The 19,985-nt window shown below is 41.4% G+C and overlaps 1 protein-coding gene across 5 annotated transcripts in view; it reads right to left on the reverse strand.

The window, feature by feature from the left end:
• The window catches only part of LOC119501353 (myocardin-related transcription factor A-like), a 51,125-nt gene that overhangs the window by 30,405 nt on the left and 735 nt on the right, over nucleotides 1-19,985 (reverse strand). The window contains exons 1-4 of one of the 5 annotated variants that reach the window (XM_037791676.1): nucleotides 18,829-18,980; nucleotides 18,600-18,707; nucleotides 16,256-16,317; nucleotides 13,607-13,776 (exon numbers count right to left, since the gene is read on the reverse strand). In XM_037791676.1, the coding sequence (XP_037647604.1) occupies nucleotides 13,607-13,739 (133 nt within the window). In that variant the 5' untranslated portion in view covers nucleotides 13,740-13,776; nucleotides 16,256-16,317; nucleotides 18,600-18,707; nucleotides 18,829-18,980. Of the gene's footprint in view, nucleotides 1-4,150; nucleotides 4,824-13,606; nucleotides 13,777-16,255; nucleotides 16,318-18,599; nucleotides 18,986-19,985 lie in introns of those variants that run through there. The other 4 variants (XM_037791679.1, XM_037791675.1, XM_037791677.1 and 1 more) reach the window with 4 other exon arrangements.

Genomic DNA, 19,985 nt, shown 5'->3' on the forward strand with positions numbered 1-19,985 from the left:
TTGTGCATGTAAAAGGTCTGCAAAGTTACAAAGCACAAAGTCCAGGCCAAACGAAGTTACTCTCCCCCACAGAAACACTGCTCCTGAATTGCCTGAAACACTTAAAAAAATGCCTTGCTTAAAGTCCCACCTTTTCTTCCGTGACATGGTGATGTCACCAAGCAACACATTTGCATAATACCTGTCTAGCGGCTAGTTTGGCACGCCCTCAAACAAAAGCTAGTTAGAGCGGAGCTGGAGCGGAGTCCGAAGAGTTTGGTTCGGTTGACCGATCACAACTGAGTGGGCCAGCTGACCAATCAGAGCAGACTGGGCTTTTTTTCTGGAGGACGCTCAAACAGAGCGTTTCAGACAGAGGGTGAAAAGAGGTGCTGCAGGACAGCCAGGATGAGCAAAATAAAGCGTTTTTTGAACATAAAAGCATGTTAACATGTTCTAGTAGGAACCCACAATACAAGTATGCACCTGAAAATAAGCACAATAGGTCCTCTTTAAATCTCACAAACAACAGCAGGAAGAGCGCTTATCTTTCTCATCCATCTGCCCCTCTTGTTCCTGTTTTTCAGTTATCTCAAATCTACACAGCTGTACGCTCTAATATTCTACATTCTTGTTTTTGTTGTTTTTTTATTAAAATGTAAAAAGATCTGTGGGTTCTGGCGTTGGTAATAATGAAAGCAGGCTGTGTGGCTGTGGCCTACTGCAGGTAGAATCTGCAGACTGTGTGTCTTACAGTAGCCTGAGATAAAAAAACATTCATCTTCCTTTGATTTCTGTGATGAGGACGTGGCTGACGCAGGATGGTGCAGTTTCTCCCCTTGGCAGCAGCAAAGATTTAACTGGGTCCTGCAGGCGAACACAGCCAGACTAACCAAACAAACACTAACGCAGACAGCGACTCATAACAAGCATGCAAACCATTTGCAAGCATACACGGGAGTGCATATTAAACACGCAGAAATAAAACACGCGTTTTAATACCTCGGCTTACGGCTGCATAGTGTGAATGTACACACGTACAATCGTGAAACATGCTCACGCACACCAACGTGCACGGGCACACAAACAGTTGTTGTTTTTTTCGAGGCAGATGATTTGTGCCAAGAGATGACAGGCAAGTGATGCAATGTGCTGATACAGAATCTATTCTGGGAAAGTGTGCTCATTGCTCAAATGCCACGACATAACTGCGAGAGCACCTTCACTCAACAACAGTTTAATGCAGACAAGAGCAGTTGTAATAATCATACATGACCACAAGTCTACTACATACAAGCTACATTTAAGAGGAATCTATCAAAACAATGTAAACACCTTATGGAAAAGTACTTAAACTCTCGAGCTGCAACGATTAGTTGACTAGTCGATCAGAAAAATAATCACCAAACTATTTCGATAGACTATTAGAAATTAGTCTTCATGCAAAAATGTCAAAAAATGCTGTTTTCAGCCTCTCAAATATGGACATTTCCTGCATTTCTCTGTTTATATCATATTAAACTGAATATTTTTGGGTTTTGGACTGACAAAACAAGACATTTTAAGACATCACCTTGGACTTTGGGAACCTGGATGGACATTTTTCACTATTTTGTGACATTTTATAGACCAAACAATTAATTGATTACTCTAGAAAATAAGATTAATCGATAATGAAAATAATCATCGTAAACTCTGAATTCATAATTACTACCCCAAAGGTGGGTCAAATTAGGCTGAATGCCAACACTCGTTTGTCATTTGTGAGATTTCAAAGCGACTTGAAACAGGGATTCTCCAAATGATCTGCAGGTGCTTTTCTTAAAACAAAAAAAAAAATCTAATTTATTTAGTATGACAACTCTCTCTCATCATGACAAAGTATTGCTGACGCAGGCAATTACTACAACTATCAGTGTCATCTTTCAAAACACTGCTTCAAATGGATTTTAAGCACATTTCTATTGACTGGAATTCATTAAATCTGTTCTGACTCGTGTGATTTAAAGGTGCAGTGTGTAGGATTTGGCGGCATCTGGTGGTGTGGTTGCAGATCGCAACCGACTGAAACTTCTCCCGTGTGCCAAGCGTGTCGGAGAACTATGGTGGCCGACGCAAAAACATGAATGTCCCTATCTAGAGCCAGTGCTGTCCGTCCTAGGCCACTTTAGAAACATGGTGGCCGTCTCCGTGAACAGGACCCGCTCCGTTTGTAGATACAAACGGCTAATTCTAAAGTAACGAAAACACGATTCTTATTTTCAAGTGATTATATACTAAATAAACACACTTGATATTATATTCTATTTATGCCAATAGATCCCCCTAAATGTTACACACTGTCCCTTTAATCTGCCCGTGATCCCATTATTAATATTATTAAGTGCTATACTGTAGCTGTTTGTTTCTGTGCTGCATTTTTTTGCCGGTGTTTCTGTCAACTGCTTTCTCGTACTTCAGTACAGCACTTCCTGTAGTCTGTAACCTCTGTTTTTATCTCTAACCCTCTCACCCTCTCACTAACTTTTCTATTTGTGTCCATGTTGTAACCGCTTGGAACCCAATCTCTCTCGGGACAGCCAGCTGACTTAAAGGGAACATTACTGTAAATTGCCAACACACACAAACACACACGAGAGGAGAGACAGTTCAGAGGAGTGTAATCACTTGTAATAATAAAAAGGTCTCAGCTTACCTTGGTTTAAATTCTGTCAATTAATCTTATTATTCCCACTGATTGTATTGAGGTGTCTCTGTGTAATAATATGCCACAGAAAATCACACTGTGAAGGACAGACATCTGTAACAATCAAAATCCTGCTTCACTATAATGTCCAGTCCAAAAAAACATAATAAAAATAATCTTAAATCTTTATTTTAGGGGTTGGCTCAATCAATGTCATTACACTTTAGATTTCCCTGGAAGTCTTTTGGAGTTCGCAGAGTTTGTTCTTTCCTAAATCGGTCCAAATGGCTCTCAGTCCGGCTACTTTGGTCCGAGGCCGCTACAGTCAATAAATTGCTGAGTTCATATGCTAAAGGCAACGTGTGCTGCGCCCGGGCTGGCCGAGCCCCAACTGTAACCCAGCCACTTGTAGAGTATTTGATCCACTTAACACCTGAGCCCAGAAAATAAACCTAGATGACATTCTGAGGAAGACCTATATGCTTAAAGCTGCACTAGGCAGAATGTTTTTGGCGTCATTGGGTAGAAATTCCATAATAACCTTTCAGCATATTGTAATTCAAATGTTCTGAGAGACAACTCTGCACCTCCTCATGGCTCTGTTTTCAGGCTTTAAAAAAATCTAGCCCGTGACGGGAGACTTTGGCCAATCACGGGTCATTTCAGAGAGAGAGCGTTCCTATTGGCTGTTCATTCAACGGGCAACTATCAATCACTCGCGAACACCAATCAAACAAGGCAGCGCTGATCAAATATGAATCAATATTCCGTTACTGTAATGCCTATTTCTCTCCTCAAATGTTTTAAAAATCATCTTGTAGTGTACTGTTTAGCTGTAAAATGAGAAAGTTTGCTTCGGATGCTGGGCGGTGTTTTGTATTACCTCAACTGATCTCAACATGGCTGCCGGGTCATAAACTTTCTCAATTTACAGCTAAACAGTACACTACAAGATGTTTCTGACAACATTTGAGGCGAGAAATAGGCATTACAGTAACAGAATATTGATTCATATTTGATCAGCGCTGCCTAGTTTGACTGTTTGATCGAAGTTTGTGAGTGATTGACAGCTGCTTAGAGACGGCAAGGCTCCAGCTCGGCTCTGATTGGTTGTTTTCCTCCGGTCTGTGAAATCTTCCAGATGCCATTAGGAGCACCGGAGGACACAGAGGAACATGATTTTTTTTCAGATTACCTGTCTCATGCACTACTGTCAGGATATAGTGACCATTTTATAAAAATAACTTTTTTTACATCATATTTGCTCCAATTCTACCCACTGCTGCTTCAAAACAGTCGATGCATATTGTAATATGCTGTTTTTTAAATTGACAATATCCTGCAAATGAGTGTCCATTTTGGCCAATTACCGCATCCGTTCTGAAGTCAAAGCATTCGCCCAACAAGCTACATACATTTCAAAAGCATCGCATGTCTTCCGAGTTTGATGACATAAAACAAAACAACACACAACAGGTATCCAACCTTGTCTGAGGCTCTGACAGGCCTGGCGTTCTAACTCAAACCGCAGGGCTCTCTCATCCATGTTCCTGACGATTGGCGGAGGCCTGAGGGGGGCAGGGTCAATGCGGACACGAGGCAGGTGTTCCAGCATAGCGATCAAACTGGGAAATTACTCGGAATGAGACTCAGGCGCAAAGACAAAAACAAAGAAGCAGGAAGTGAGCTACAGCTGAGTCCAGGTGTCACAAGTCTGTACATCCGCGGAACAGAACAATGTAATCCTCTTTAATGATCGCCAAGTCGCTGGATGCAGTTGTTGTGAGTAAAAAGAAAGACAATTCTTCAAAGCAAAGTAACATATGAAAAGAAGGGCTGTTACAAAGAATCAAAGACTATCAAAAGAGATTCCTCCTCCTCATCAAAACTAGATTCAATGAAAGCACTGGCAATGTCCTCTACAACAACGTCCTCCTTAAATGTATCGTAGTGTTGAAATAAAATAAAAAAAGTGTGTATAAATACAAAGCTATTGTATCAGAGCTACTGCACAACTTTAGAGGAGCTTCTGCTGTGTTTGCTGCAGCTACAGGACTGACTAAGAAGACGTGTGTGTGCTCGTGTGTGTGTCGAATGTCTGTGATTCTGTGTTCAAGCAGTCGGTCCCAGCTGCTGCTGTACTCAGTCATTCAGCCACTGACGGACACAAACAGGCGCACGCGAGAACACACACACATGCACACGTTTTGAGAGCGGAGCCCTTTTCCTCCTCGCCAAATTCCTCTCACTTAGCACTTCTGATCTGAGCTCAGCATGGTGTCAATGACGTGCACCTGTGTGAGCACCTCTCTGCCGTACCGTCACGCCTTCAGGCCGCACAAACACCACAACGCCTGTTTCCACTCTGCTTTCTACTCTTTTTTGCCGTTTCCTGTGTTAACCATGCTCAAAGGAGACGATTCAAACTCAAGAACTTGTCTAGAACAGTTTAGCACAGGAGAGGAGGACACTGGTAGGACCAAAGATTGCCAGAACAGGTCTTGTAAATAAGCCATAGCCTTAAAAATGTTTGCACAAAAAGAGACAAAGCAGAGTAAGTCATTAAAAGCTTACAGAAACATTGCAATAGTCCACCTCTCTCTCTCTCTCTCTCTCTCTAACACACACACAGCAATGTGTAGCAACATGTATTTATTTATGTGTATGAAACTGACTAGTTATATTCATTAAAGAAAGATGATTAAATAAAAAGAGACTGACTCATTTAAAGGCATGGTTGGTCAAGATTTTAGAAACGTGTTTTGTTAAATTAGTTAAAATTCTCATTATATCTTGACAGCAATCAATAAATCAAATGCTCTGACAAAAAAAAAAGGGAAAAAAAAAATCAGGTATCTGTGGCTGTTGCATGACTGTAATAAACCCGAGCTACCTACCTGCGCACATTCTGCCCGTGCACTCATTGCACGTCACCAGAGTCTTCCACAAGCTGCTAGACAACTGTTTATGTTCGTTATGTTAATTTTGGGGGAGTGGCTTTGGAGGGAGGCTTGTTGCCGACTACTTGGTGACTTTCTCTCTAGATTTAGGGACTTTTGGAGTTAGTGCTGTTAGCTACTGTCATTGGAAAAGAGTTGACAACACTGGGCTGGGAATTTTGATTGTTGCTAGTTTCTCGAGATCACCGACCCTGCCTTTAATCCGATGAATCACTTTATTCAAATTGAGGATTTTGTTCGAGGATTTTTTTTTTTTAAGGGTGATAACGTCATACAATATGATGACAGACATTCAAAGCTTCATTCGAATACCTCAATGGAAGCTTTGAATGTAAAAAAAAATGACATTCAGTACAGCCCTACTCTTTATATTATCAAGCAAATGTAAAAGAAAATAGGGGGTCAACAGATTATGTAGCGAAAATCAGTAGCACAGCAGCAGCTTTAATTTGGCCCACATATAAGATAAGATAAGATAAGATAAGATGGACCTTTATTAATCCCCGGAGGGAAATTCAGGTGTATGCACGCTCATTAACAGAGGAAGTGGATGGGTTTTTTTTGTTTTGTTTTTTACATATAATGAAACTTAATTTCTAAAATTACCAATCTAAAGTCTCCCATCCCTATCACCTAGAACTTTCTATCATATGTAGCTTTCTATAAAGACATTTGTGCCATTCAATGAGAAAATGTGAGTATAAACAGTCGAATAACCAAACACGCCCCCCGGGAGTATAAAGGACCCCTTTAATATCTTATTAATAGTACAATGATTTTCAATGTAGGACACACATAAGGAGAAATGAAATCAATCATCTCTTGCGGAACATCCTTTTTGAGAAAGGGTTTTCTTTGAATTCTATTCTTTGAATAGCGAACATTAGAAGAACGTGAGTCACTTCTGCGCTGGCGTCCACATTTAGCCATTGTGGTTTTTACCACAAGAAAAAAAAACTAAATGTATATCTGCATCCGTAGTCCAACTAGCAGCTGATCTGTTCTCTTTCAGCAGGTCAATAAAGTGTGTAACCTGCCTGCATGCCTTTTATCTCTCTCCTCCAGCTTCTCCTCTACCTGCCTCCTTGTCAGCATAAAACACCTGCTCCCGTCCATCGACGGTTCCATTCATCTCCATTATTAAGGCTCCGTCCCAGGTGACATCAGATAATATGACACGACATTAAAAAGGTGAGAGGGGGGCCCCTTTCAAGGTGAAAAGCTAAGCGCTCCCTTCTCATCTGTCGGTCGGCATCACAATGAACCGACGGCGCTTGTCATGTTCCCATTATGTTGATGAAACGAATTAAATAGAGGCGGCGGCGCTTCAAAAACAAAGAAATTGATTGCAAAGGACTGTCTGTGTTTTTGTGTGCACGCGTTAAATATGCAGGATGACGCGTCTGCGGGTGCATTTTTGTATCAGAGGGTGTTATAATATGCAAGATACGGTGTCCCCAGGCAAAGAACTCCTCAGTCTGACAAGAGGGGAAAACGAATCAGGACTCTGATCCGCCATTACTGCAGATAAGGCCCCAACCAAAACGCTGGCAGGGATAATCCCGCTTTGCTGGGTGTGCTTGTGTGCAAGCGTGTAGGTGTTTATTCTCAGAAAGAGTGTATGTACATGTACGTGTGACAACGTGTTCAACTCTGACTAATACATCTGTATAATTTATGTAACAGTAAGAGGGTCCGCACATCTTTCTTTGTATCTGACTCAGTTAAGTCCCTATAAAGCGTGCGCTCGTATCGGTCATAAACGCCGAGATAGAAGCCAACAAATTGCTCAGGGCTCCGAGTGGACTGTAAAATCTCCATCTCTCTCCGTCTTTCTCTCCCACACACGGAGCTCCATCCTGCTCTGTGTGTGTGTGTGGAGGAAGACGTTAATCAATGTTTATTAATAAACAGGAAAATGATCTCAGAGTAGCGGTTTGGAGAGGAAGGGTTGCCGAGGTCCCGTGGAGGTGAAGTGAGTATTTCCTCTTATTATATCTGCACGAGTACTTGAATATCTCTACAACTGAAGTTCTCAAATTGTGGAGGAGGGAGAGAGGTGTGAGATAAAGATACTGCCTGACGAGAAAGAGACGGGCACTTCCTGAACATTACGACAAACGTTAACGGCAATAACTTGTGTTAACATTCAGTATACGGGCCCTCGTGTTAAATGGACAAGAATACCAGAACAGTGATATAGTGGGCAGAATTGATTTTCAATCACTTTGACCTTTGACCTCCAAAATATAATCAGTCCAAGTGTTGTTTGTGCCAAATTTGAAGAAATTCCCTTAAGGTGTTAATGAGATATGGTATTCATGGGACGTACCTACGGACAAGCCTAAAACATAACGCCTCCGGCCGCGGCTGTCGCCGGCGCGGAAGCATAAAAATAGGTTGCAGCATTGCCAAAAAACAAACTGCTAGATAAACAAATTACAATTTTGAGTCAGGGGAACTCCAAAGTTCTCAAAGATCATGAACATCTGTACCAAAATGTTATGACATTCCATCCCATAGTTGTTGAGACATTTCACCGATTACCAAAAATGTTAATCTCATGGTGCCACTAAAAGGCAATGTCAGGGGATTACAAGACTCCGTAGTATTCATCCACTGCAGACCAAGAATGTCTGTATAAAATGTCATGGTAATCCTTCCCATAGCTGTTGAGATATTTTAGTCTGGACCAAAGTGGTGGACTGGCCACGCTGTTAGCATGGCTAAAAATTCCTCAATGTCAAGACACTTCCACGTACAACCCTGTACAAACCAGATCTTATTTTCAGTTTCAATTCAGAAGTGTTTTCTGTTCGACCCCTCGGGCTTGACCTCTTTAACCCCCAGAAATCCTGACTATGTGTTCACCAGTGTCTCACTGTCATCGCAGAGGTCGTCCATGTATCTATTAAAAGGATTCCCTGTTATGTTACTGAGAGGAAATGATGAGAGCAGAGGTCAAAAGTCATCGCCAAAAGTAGCTGCTGTACACGAAAGTGTTCATTAAAAACCTGACTCAATACTTGAGAGAGAGCCCCAACGGCACCCTGCTCTGCAATACAGGAAAATTAAAGCAAGGCTCTGAGGCTACACTACACAGAGGAATAGTTTTCCCGGCTTCAACACATTAAGTTAATGCTTCATGGTAGCTGGATACACTTTATTTGTTATCTTAAGAACATGGATACAATAATTGGTTGTTGTTGAGAAGCACTTTTGAAGACTCATTAAGGGTTTTTCATAAAAAACATGAGTCATGAAAAGCTGCATCATGGATTATGAACTATCAACTATAACTTTTTAAAAGGATAAAGAATTCAAATTAGCCCTGGTATGTTTTAATTTTTAGTGACTTAACTATGGTTATACGCGTTAGTTTCATACTTTCCAGTGTTATTTATTGTTACACAAGAGCCTCAACTTCAGTTTCATCACCTATGCTCTTCCTAAAACAAGACAAAGCTGTAAACAAGTGTCACATGAACTCCTCCTCACCCTGCTGGTGTTGTCATGCATGTTACTGTGATGCACTCTCCAACAATCTGATTTTTGCTCTCCGTATAAAGACTCCTACACCTCCCCACTATCTACTTTATAGAGCCCGTCTTCCTTTCTTCAAACAGGCCATCAAAGGAATAACTCACCTCAAAATGAAAATGTAGTTATTAACTATTGATCCACATGTCAGTCAAACTGAAACTCACTGTGTGAAACCCAAAGACAGAATGAGTTAGATCCATCTCTCTTTTCCTGCAAGCTTTTAAAAATAATGGGACCAGCTCAAAAAAGATGCATTAAATGATGGGTGACGCATAATTCTAGTGTTTTTATGGCATAAATTGCACTATGGGTTAGGGGTGTAAGAAAATCTAAAAAATATTGAGTATCGCGACATTATGTTCTGTATCAATTCTCAAAAACACTGTGTTGATACTTTATTTCATTGTGAAAGAGATGCGCCCTCTCAGTGTGCAGTATGTGCCCTCTCAACGCAGTGCTATCATGTTGGATGTTACAGGGACTTTTTTTAAACTTTTTTTACTCAGATTTGATGCATAAGGTGGTGTGTTCTTTATACTACTGTATGACAGTTTTTTAGCAAAATTAGATTTAAAAATCTAGGGCTGTTAAAGTTGATGCAATAATAACGTGTTAACGCAAATTTGTTTTAACGCCACTAATTTCTTTAAAGCAACTTGTGATTTTTTAGGTTGTAGCGGGTTCAGTCCTGAAGGTACAGTGAAGATACTGGTATCATATGAAACTAGAAAAACCTAAGGAATCCATTGGGTACCAACCATGTTGTACTAGCTCCAAACTTAGGCTATGTTTTGGCGAGGAAAAACTCATGGCCATTTTCAAAAGGTTCCCTTGACCTCTGACCTCAAGATATGTGAATGAAAATGGGTTCTATGGGTACCCACGTGTCTCCCCTTTACAGACATGCCCACTTTATGATAATCACATGCAGTTTTGTGGCAAGTCATAGTCAAGTCAGCACACTGACACACTGACAGCTGTTGTTGCCTGTTGGGCTGCAGTTTACCATGTTATGATTTGAGCATAGTTTTTATGCTAAATGCAGTACTTGTGAGGGTTTCTGGACAATATGTGTCATTGTTTTGTGTTGTTAATTGATTTACAATAATAAATATATACATACATTTGCATAACGCAGCATATTTGCCCACTCCCATTGAGAAGAGTATTAAATACTTGACAAATCTCCCTTTAAGGTACATTTTGAACAGATCAAAAATGTGATTAATCGTGATTAACTATGGACAACCATGCGATTAATTGTAAGCCCTACAAAAAAAAAAAAAAATTGCACTATAGCACCTCGCAATATATTGAATCGTAACCTTTGTATCATGAGACGTATCGTATCGTCAGATTCTTGCCAATACACAGCCCTACTATGGGTCCAAACCCACAAGGTTTACAGAGTTTTTTTTCCATCTTTTATTATTTCCTCAACATTGAATTGTCCACTGAGCCTCTCTTTCTTAAGCTGTTACGTGCACAACCGAGCCTCCTTAAACTCACGTATGAACTCTTCCTTTGACCTTATATAATCTATTTTGTTCCTCCTGAGTACTCCGGCCCCCACAGTTTCACCAATACAGTTCCTTCACTTCAAATCACCCCACCACCACCCAACCAACCCTCCTCTGATATTACATCTCTCTTTGCTCTTAACCTCTGTACTCTCTCCAACTGGTTTAAATAGCCGGACCAGCTGGCCTCATCGCTATATCCAGAACCTCTTTATGTGTGCACACTGAGGCTAGGGTTGCACTCACCTTACACACACATACTGCAACACACAGAAGGGTTATTCAGGGCTGATTTGATGGGGACTAAAAGTAAATTTGAGTTCATCAGATGGTATTCTGTTTATGAACCATGGATTTACATTTGTCTTAAAAAAATAATGCTGGTTGTAGTGCTTGTATTGGCCAGAAGGTGGAGACGTGCACACATTTTAAAAAAGAGCGCTCCACAGTGTATTCCTGTCTAACCGGTAAAATCCTTTGCCCACATGTTTCAGATTACTGTCAGCTGTTTACTTACTGTAGCAGATATATTCATATTGCACTTCTGAAACGCAGAAACAAAACATAAGATCCCTGTACTGTGTCCTTCTGAGGAAAAGAACAGGAGAGAAAGAGGAAGATAAGACTTTTTTCTCGTGGATAAAACTTTATCCGTTCAGCGGAAAATGGTTTACACTTAAGGCACCGTGTCTTTTTATTAGGATTTATCCAGATCTCCATGCGTGAATTAAATATTTATTTCTGCTCCAGAGTTTACTTTAATTGGTCAAATGCTCATACAGAAAAATGTCCACTGAATTGAAAAAAGCAAAACAATAATGCTATAAATATCACAAAGATTCTGGCATCCTTGTCTTATGTATTCGCCTAACATGGAGTTATTTTTGTTCTGAATTAAAGTTAGTCAAACCTGACCATGCAGAGAATGGTAAGTAGTTTAAATAATCTCCATATGAAGGGCTCATTGATGTTACGAAAGCAGAGAGATAATATTATACAAATACACATGTCAGAACTTCAAATATTGGAACAATTTGTCACAATTAATGTTAATGTTGGATCAGTATTAAATGCTACTGGTGTGCAGAAGCAAAACACATTCAAATATTCACAGTATTTTCGGATGGCACTCTGGATGTTCTATCTATATCTCAGCTGCACATAAAATACCCAGTATTCTTTGCAATTACCGCAACATCAAATCCAAGCAGCCACAACAAGACACCAGCCAAATGCCTCCAGCTAGAGACGTCTACATTTCAACTGGGAAGAAAAAGCACAGCGAACACAGCTATTATGTCAAGATGCCAACATGTTGAATTACAGCAATCATGAAGAAACAATAAGAAAGACACGCACATCTAGTGTCCGACAGGATGGGTGCTGAATCAAAGAACTATCTAGCAGAACTAAAACAGATAGATCTGCACTAACGCACAGAGCTATTTGGTGTGCAGATCGACTACAGCAATGATGCCAGACAAAGTTGCAAATACTGTACATATTCTATGTGCCATTCCAATATGCAAATACCAGACAGTGTCTAGTTTTTCTGCACTTGCAAGGCCACTCAGTTAGAAACAAGAAAGCATCCCCTATATGTGCTGGTTAGCTGGGTAAAGCCACCCACACATGATCAGCGGTAACATTGCTCTGCACTGGCTGTGCAATTGATTCCTATGGGGAGAGTGGTGTCGCCCAACGGGACGGAAGCGTTACCCTTGGTGTGGCGCACCGCTCGAAATTGCCACCCAGCTCTGCATTCAAAGTTCAAATTATTTCAACTTTGACCTCGGTTGCCGCCGACCTTTCAAAGCGCAACCAACGAGATAACAGCTGCAACTGTTATTGCCTAGAAACAGTGAATGGCGTTCCTTGCGCTAGAGGGGACGACATGCAGCAAAGGGCCATGGATTGGATTCGAACCCGAGCCTTGGTACATGGGGCGCCTGCTCTACCAGGTGAGCTTCCAAATCGGCAGTCCACAGAGCAAAAGGTGACGTCATGGTGACTATGTCCACTTCTTATATACAGTCTATGCTTGTGATCGAGATGCGATCAGATTGGCCACATTTGGAGGTGGATTTGATCACATTGTGATTGGATCTCAGCCAGGGTGCCTGTGCATGTGCGTCCTTGTGCACATTAGAAAAAAAGAAAACTCACACTAAAAACATTTCTCCAGAGCATTACTAACTCCACAGGGTACTTTAATACCAGGTGTAAGTGGGCCTGAGTGCTTACATCTGAACCCAGTTTCAGGATCAAGAATGTTCTCGGCAGTCTGCCTTAGAGACACAGCTGGAGCAGAGTATCATCAAAGAGTATCTTAATATGAGGTGTACCTTTAAGAACCTCCTCTAATAAGTGGTGTATTTACCGTCTAGTGCAGACACACCAGTCTGAGTGTGTGGGTCAAGTTTAAGGTCAACTTTGTTGTTTAACCGAAGTGCACTTCACTGAAATACTGTATGTATACATTATTTTCCTCTAGTTTGAGAGTCTCTGTGTGTGTAAGCAAGCTCACCCCTGACAGTGTGCGCATTTGGAAGACAGCACTTGCTGTTTATAATGAGGTAATGGGAAAGGGGACCTAGTATGTCTGAAATGTAAACTCCAGCAGCAGCTAGCAGCTCTACAGATGCTGGAAAAACCATGACACACAACACACCCTCGCTCCCTCTATGGACATTTGCTTCTTTGCATCTTTTTAACAGTTAAATATCCCACAATCATGTTCAGAATGTAATCAAATGGGACCTGTATCCAAGTGTATTCCTGAGTCTTTCTGCACCTCTGTTTCAGTAATTTCACAATGTGTGTGTCCCCTAAAGCCACTCAAGGATGGACACTTTTACGAGACATGTCTTTGCATAAGTAAAAGCAGTTTTGTTTTGAGTGTAAAAGCTGCCACTCACCATCCTTCCTCTCTGTGACTGGCAGCAGGTTGGGGGCGGGCTGCAGGGACAACTCTTGCAGCTCATTGGCCACAGCTTCAGGGATGGGGATGAAGGCACCTGCGTTTGGTCTCTCTCCAAACGTGGTCTCCATGGTTACCAGGGATTCAGAGTGAGGCTCGTAGACAGACCTAGGAAGTGAAGAAACACATGAACGCACACCCTGGAATGGTGTAAACCTGAGTTTCAGAGCCACATGTACCACAAACAGCCACAAATACTGTGCATATCATAAAGTATACATTTATTCTTCCCTCCATACTCCCTTGTTCTACATCCACAGCCTTCCATCTTTCTGTCCAACTCTCTCTCTCTGTCTCTGTCTCAATTACTCATGTCTAGTTATATGAGCCTGTAGTTAACAGTGAAGACATAACAGAGGTAACCGACACCCAGCGTTGACAATGGGATGGCCGCTGCGTTGTTATGGCAACTCACCTTAAAATGGGAGAGTTGCTGGAACGGTGGGGCCAATGAGCTGCTGTGTAAAAAACAACACTCTCTGTGGCAGCACATTACATAATCAGACTCTGACTACTCAGGGAAGAAAGGTAACCCCCGATGACCAAATACACACACACACACACACACACACACCCATCCCTGTACTTCTATCTTTGTGAGGACCCTTATCGACATAATGCATTCCCTAGCCCCTTATACCCTAACCTTAATCATCTCAACCAAATGCCTGACCCCAACCCTTACCCTAACCTAAATCTAATTCTAACCTGAACCTTAAAACCAAGTCTGAACCCTCAAACAGGCCTTTGAAGAAGCGAGGACCAGCCAAAATGTACTCACTTTCCAAAAAATTCCTCACTCTGAAGGTTTAAAACTCAAATTGGTCCTCACAAAGATAGAAATACTCATACTGAAAAAGTCTGAGAGGCCTCAAATAACGTTTTAACAACAATTGTGTTGCAGTTCATATTTTAACGTCAGATTCTTTTTACACTCAATGAACCAATACCACTTTTGCACTTCTAGATAGCCTACCAAACAGTTTGTATTGCAGCTCAAGTTTAGACAGTATTACATACAAGGCAAAAGTGAGCACGGCTCACATACCCCTGTTCACTGCTTGACCCCTACTAAAGTAGGGCCAAAGGTTTTGCCCTTTTGGAAAAATTTCAAAAGTTTTGGGCACCCTGGACTTCTAACCCCCAAAAGGCACAACTAGACCACACTGTCAACCATCATACCAAATTTGAAGTTCCTAAGTTAAACAGTTTTCGAGTTCTGCTCCAGAAACGAAAGTGTGACACGCGAACGGACGGACGGAAGGATGGACACGCAGAGCCCTATTTACATTATATACATACATATACACATTTTTTTAAATGATCAGAACCCATGTTAAAAAAAATGTTTATGTGAAAAAAACATCTGCTGGTATATCATTATCAGATTTTATCAGTGTACCAGTATCTGAGTTAATGTATGCCTACATCCCACTAGGATTTACTAACAATGTGTGAGTTGGTTATTGCATAGATTCTACAGTATATCTCATAATACTATACTATATTGATGGTTAAGAGTACTACACAATTAAATGTTCTGTGTTCACCATTTGATGTAGTACTGTTTATGCAGCTTGTGTAAGTGTAAAAAAGGTATCACATGTCTTTTGTCAAATAAAGTACTTCCTACCATGTGTTCAGTCTGTTGTTGTAAACATACAATCTGTCCTGTGCCGTCTTCCATTGTTGTTCTGAACAAGGTTTGGTTCCTGAAACTCTTAAGCTGCCAAAACAATGATAAGCTAAACTTCTCATTTTTAGCTGACAAAAGTGGATTTTGTCAGTTAAAATTACGCCTTGAACTTGACATGAACGGTGAATGAGTCGGTTACGTCACACACTGCTCTGACACTATCCCAAACTGTCCATAAAAAAAGAATATTTTACACTTGGTTAGAGCAATGCTCATAAATACAAGGGCTGCATAGAGTCATGCTCGAGTTACGGTTACTTTTCCACATTTCCGACCTGTAGTTAAGGTCGGGATTTGAACTGATAGCCTGTCTCAGCTCATTACCCCGGAGAATTAGTGTCTGCCTGCAACATCTCTTCAGAATGTAGCTAATGGTCCAAATGTAAAACCACTTTAAGAGACAGTATCATTAAAACGGTGCAGCTGTGACTCATCTCCAGGTCCAAAGCTCGTAGTAATATAAACGCGGCCGCAGCTCGGCCACATGTGTCTGATTTCATAGGCGATGACCTCACCGGGACTCATCACAGAGACTTAGCCATCAGATACATCTACTCTACGAGGGAGGAGACACTGGCTTAATTTAGCTCCAGAATATCCCATCGCGTTTGTGTTGGAATGTAAGCAGTGTTTTGAGTGCAGGCTATTCAAACAGTTGTCACTAAAGTAAACTCCGAGAGGAAAACTTGGACCTGGCTTTCTACGCAAACCAGAAAGCAACAACCTCACACGTTTACTGCATCTGTAAATTACTACAGAGTGGAGTAAAGTGGAAATCCATCACTATTTAAGCCAGTTAAAATGTATAACTAGTGTTGAAACAGCCACATTTGTCAGACTAATAAAAGGAGATATGAAGACTGACTAGCAGAAAGCCGCTGATTTACATACCTGGTTTTTATTTCCTGTTTAACAGGCACCCGGGGGTTTCCATCTCACTGGATCCACTTACACTACAAACAAAGTGAGAGGAAATAAATGGGATTGTTGACATGAGAAATAGAAATAGAAAGTTTTTTAATCTATGTATACACATGGTTCAGTGCACAATGCAGGTACATAACATCTAATATGTTACTTGACAATGCTGATCCTGAATCTAACAAGGCAAAAGTGAGCATGGCTCACATAACCCCGCTCACTGTTTGACCCCTACTAAAGCAGGGCCAAAGGTTTTGCCCTTTTGGAACTAATAGAATTAATGGGCATTAAGTAATTAACTAATGGGCACCCTGGACTTCTAACGCCCAAAAAGACAAAACTAGACCACACTGTCAACCATCATATAAAGCATGGGGTGGGGGCAAATCTGAAGAGAGGTGGGTTTTGAGGACCTTTTTAAATGGTGGCAATGTGGGGGCATTTTTGATGAGGTTTGGTAATGAGTTCCACGGAGAGAGGGGGCGACGACCGAAAATTCCCTGTCACCCCAGGTTCTGTGATTGGTCCTAAAGACTTATTCACCTGAGGCAAGAAGACCCTCCAACTCCTTTTAGAGGAGGAGAAGACCCTCCAACTCCTGCTAGAGGAGGAGACCCTCCAACTCCTGCTAGAGGAGGAGAACCCCCTCCAACTCCTGCTAGAGGAGGAGACCCTCCAACTCCTGCTAGAGGAGAAGACCCTCCAACTCCTGCTAGAGGAGGAGACCCTCCAACTCCTGCTAGAGGAGAAGACCCTCCAACTCCTGCTAGAGGAGGAGAAGACCCTCCAACTCCTGTTAGAGGAGGAGAAGACCCTCCAACTCCTGTTAGAGGAGGAGAAGACCCTCCAACTCCTGCTAGAGGAGGAGAAGACCCTCCAACTCCTGCTTGAGGAGGAGAAGACCCTCCAACTCCTGTTAGAGGAGGAGAAGACCCTCCAACTCCTGCTAGAGGAGGAGAACCCCCTCCAACTCCTGCCAATGGAGGAGAACCCCCTCCAACTCCTGCCAAAGGAGGAGAAGACCCTCCAACTCCTGCTAGAGGAGGAGAACACCCTCTAACTCCTGCTAGAGGAGAAGACCCTCCAACTCCTGCTTGAGGAGGAGAAGACCCTCCAACTCCTGTTAGAGGAGGAGAAGACCCTCCAACTCCTGCTAGAGGAGGAGAACACCCTCTAACTCCTGCTAGAGGAGAAGACCCTCCAACTCCTGCTAGAGGAGAAGACCCTCCAACTCCTGCTAGAGGAGGAGACCCTCCAACTCCTGTTAGAGGAGGAGAAGACCCTCCAACTCCTGCTTGAGGAGGAGAAGACCCTCCAACTCCTGCTAGAGGAGAAGACCCTCCAACTCCTGCTTGAGGAGGAGAAGACCCTCCAACTCCTGCTAGAGGAGGAGACCCTCCAACTCCTGCTAGAGGAGGAGAAGACCCTCCAACTCCTGCTAGAGGAGAAGACCCTCCAACTCCTGCTTGAGGAGGAGAAGACCCTCCAACTCCTGCTAGAGGAGGAGACCCTCCAACTCCTGTTAGAGGAGGAGAAGACCCTCCAACTCCTGCTAGAGGAGGAGAAGACCCTCTAACTCCTGTTAGAGGAGGAGAAGACCCTCCAACTCCTGCTAGAGGAGGAGAAGACCCTCTAACTCCTGCTAGAGGAGAAGACCCTCCAACTCCTGCTAGAGGAGGAGACCCTCCAACTCCTGTTAGAGGAGGAGACCCTCCAACTCCTGCTAGAGGAGGAGAAGACCCTCTAACTCCTGCTAGAGGAGGAGGGACTCGGGTTTCCTCCCACACTCCAAAGACAGGATGCTCAGCTGAGATGGACCCTCTAAATTGACCCCTAAAAATAACAAGTCAATAAAAACTTTTCAAAACAAAAGTTCTTTCCCTATAGTTGTATTTTGTAGTATAGTTAGTGGAGTTGTTACTACAGCCATCACTGTATGCTCAGTGTTTAATAACGACTTGTGGTCTATACTGTGTTTGAACTGTTTTTAAAAGACCCCCATGTTAAAAGTAGGTGAGCAAGAAAGACAGTGAGACATTAGTTCAACTCAAAACTACAGCCAGAGTTTGTAATTAACCATATTCACAAAGAATAGTGAGTCCATTGACCTTTAGCTTTTGTTCCCCAAAACTGTCAATAATAATAATAAAGTTATTCTTTAAAATAACTAAATGAGGTCTATAGCAGCTGCTGTCAATATGAATGTGACAATCTAAGCACACACGACGAGCCTGCTCCAGTGCTCCAGTGCTCCAGTGCTCTGCTCTGGTATGAAGCAGCGTGCAGTGCAGTCAGCTCTGTTGTAAACACCTACCTTGGTACTATCTTTGTTCCTGTATGGTGTCCATTGTCTGTCTCAAACGGACACAACCAAAACACTAGCAGAGTCGTTGGCTAGTCCGAGCGGGGAGGCTGACAACAACTTTGTTTCGTTGTGAAGTCAACCAGGATGAGAAAAATACAATTTCCTGTTAAAAACTTTCAAAATACAGCTCGTATTGTTTACCGTATCCGGAAGAGAAACGAAAAAGAATGATGCTTACTATTGTTTTGAAAGGAGCGCCTCTGAACCTCCGGTGTTATTGTGTCTCCCCGGTGTAACCATGGGGGTGTAACGCAGCATTTTGAAAGACTTCCTCCCGGGGACAGAGTCCCGTTAACGCGGGACCGACCGACCAACCGACCAGACAGTCTAATTTGTTAGTTGTGTCCATAACACTTGTCTAATGATGAGAGTGAAGTGGCCACACAGATAGAAAGTGTTTGGTCTGTTATATTTCAGTCGGAGTGGTACCTCCTCTTTGCTGCTGCGCGCTTCTTTGCTCCACAGTGAAAAGTTTTATAGTATATCTAAAGTTATATGTATATATATATATATATATATATATATATAACTTTTATAGTATATCTAAAGTTATATATATATATATATATATATATATAACTTTATATATATATATAGATATATCTAAAGTTATATATATATATATATATATATATATATATATATATATATATATATAACTTTTATAGTATATCTAAAGTTATATATATATATATATATAACTTTATATATATATATATATAGTTATATCTAAAGTTATATATATATATATATATAGTTATAGTTATATATATATATATATATATAGTCATGATATCTGGTGTTTTCATAGCTTTGTTTCCACCAGTAATATCACATTACCTTATATATATAGATTTATGTATTTTTTATTTGTTTTGAGCCAGATTGCCACCTCTCTTCCTGCTGCATATGAATGAAAATAACACTATTTCATGTCATTGATAAATCAGTTGTGAAGTTAAGTCTTCACTTAATTGAGCCACTAGGGTCTGTCAGACCACTTTGTTTCCTCATATTCTAAATACTTTAGCAGTGGCAAGTGTGGGCTAATGTGTATAATATTGATTGAGTTTAAGGCTCTGGTGAAATCGCTGCAGTCCAGGTTGTCTGTGTGCAAGTGTTTTGTGTGAGCAAGTTTTAATGTTGTTAATTTATGTGTTGTCTGTTACTTTTACTATAACTGTCTTGCTGCTATCTTGGCCAGCTCTCCCTTGTAAAAGACATCTTTGATCTCAATGGGACTAACCTGGTTAAATAAAGGAAAATAATAATAAATATAATAGTAATAATCTAAGAAGAAATCATAAATATTGGTACATCTTTGGAACACTAGGA

This window comes from Sebastes umbrosus, chromosome 14 (genome assembly GCF_015220745.1).
Source record: "Sebastes umbrosus isolate fSebUmb1 chromosome 14, fSebUmb1.pri, whole genome shotgun sequence".
Classification (NCBI taxonomy): domain Eukaryota; kingdom Metazoa; phylum Chordata; class Actinopteri; order Perciformes; family Sebastidae; genus Sebastes; species Sebastes umbrosus.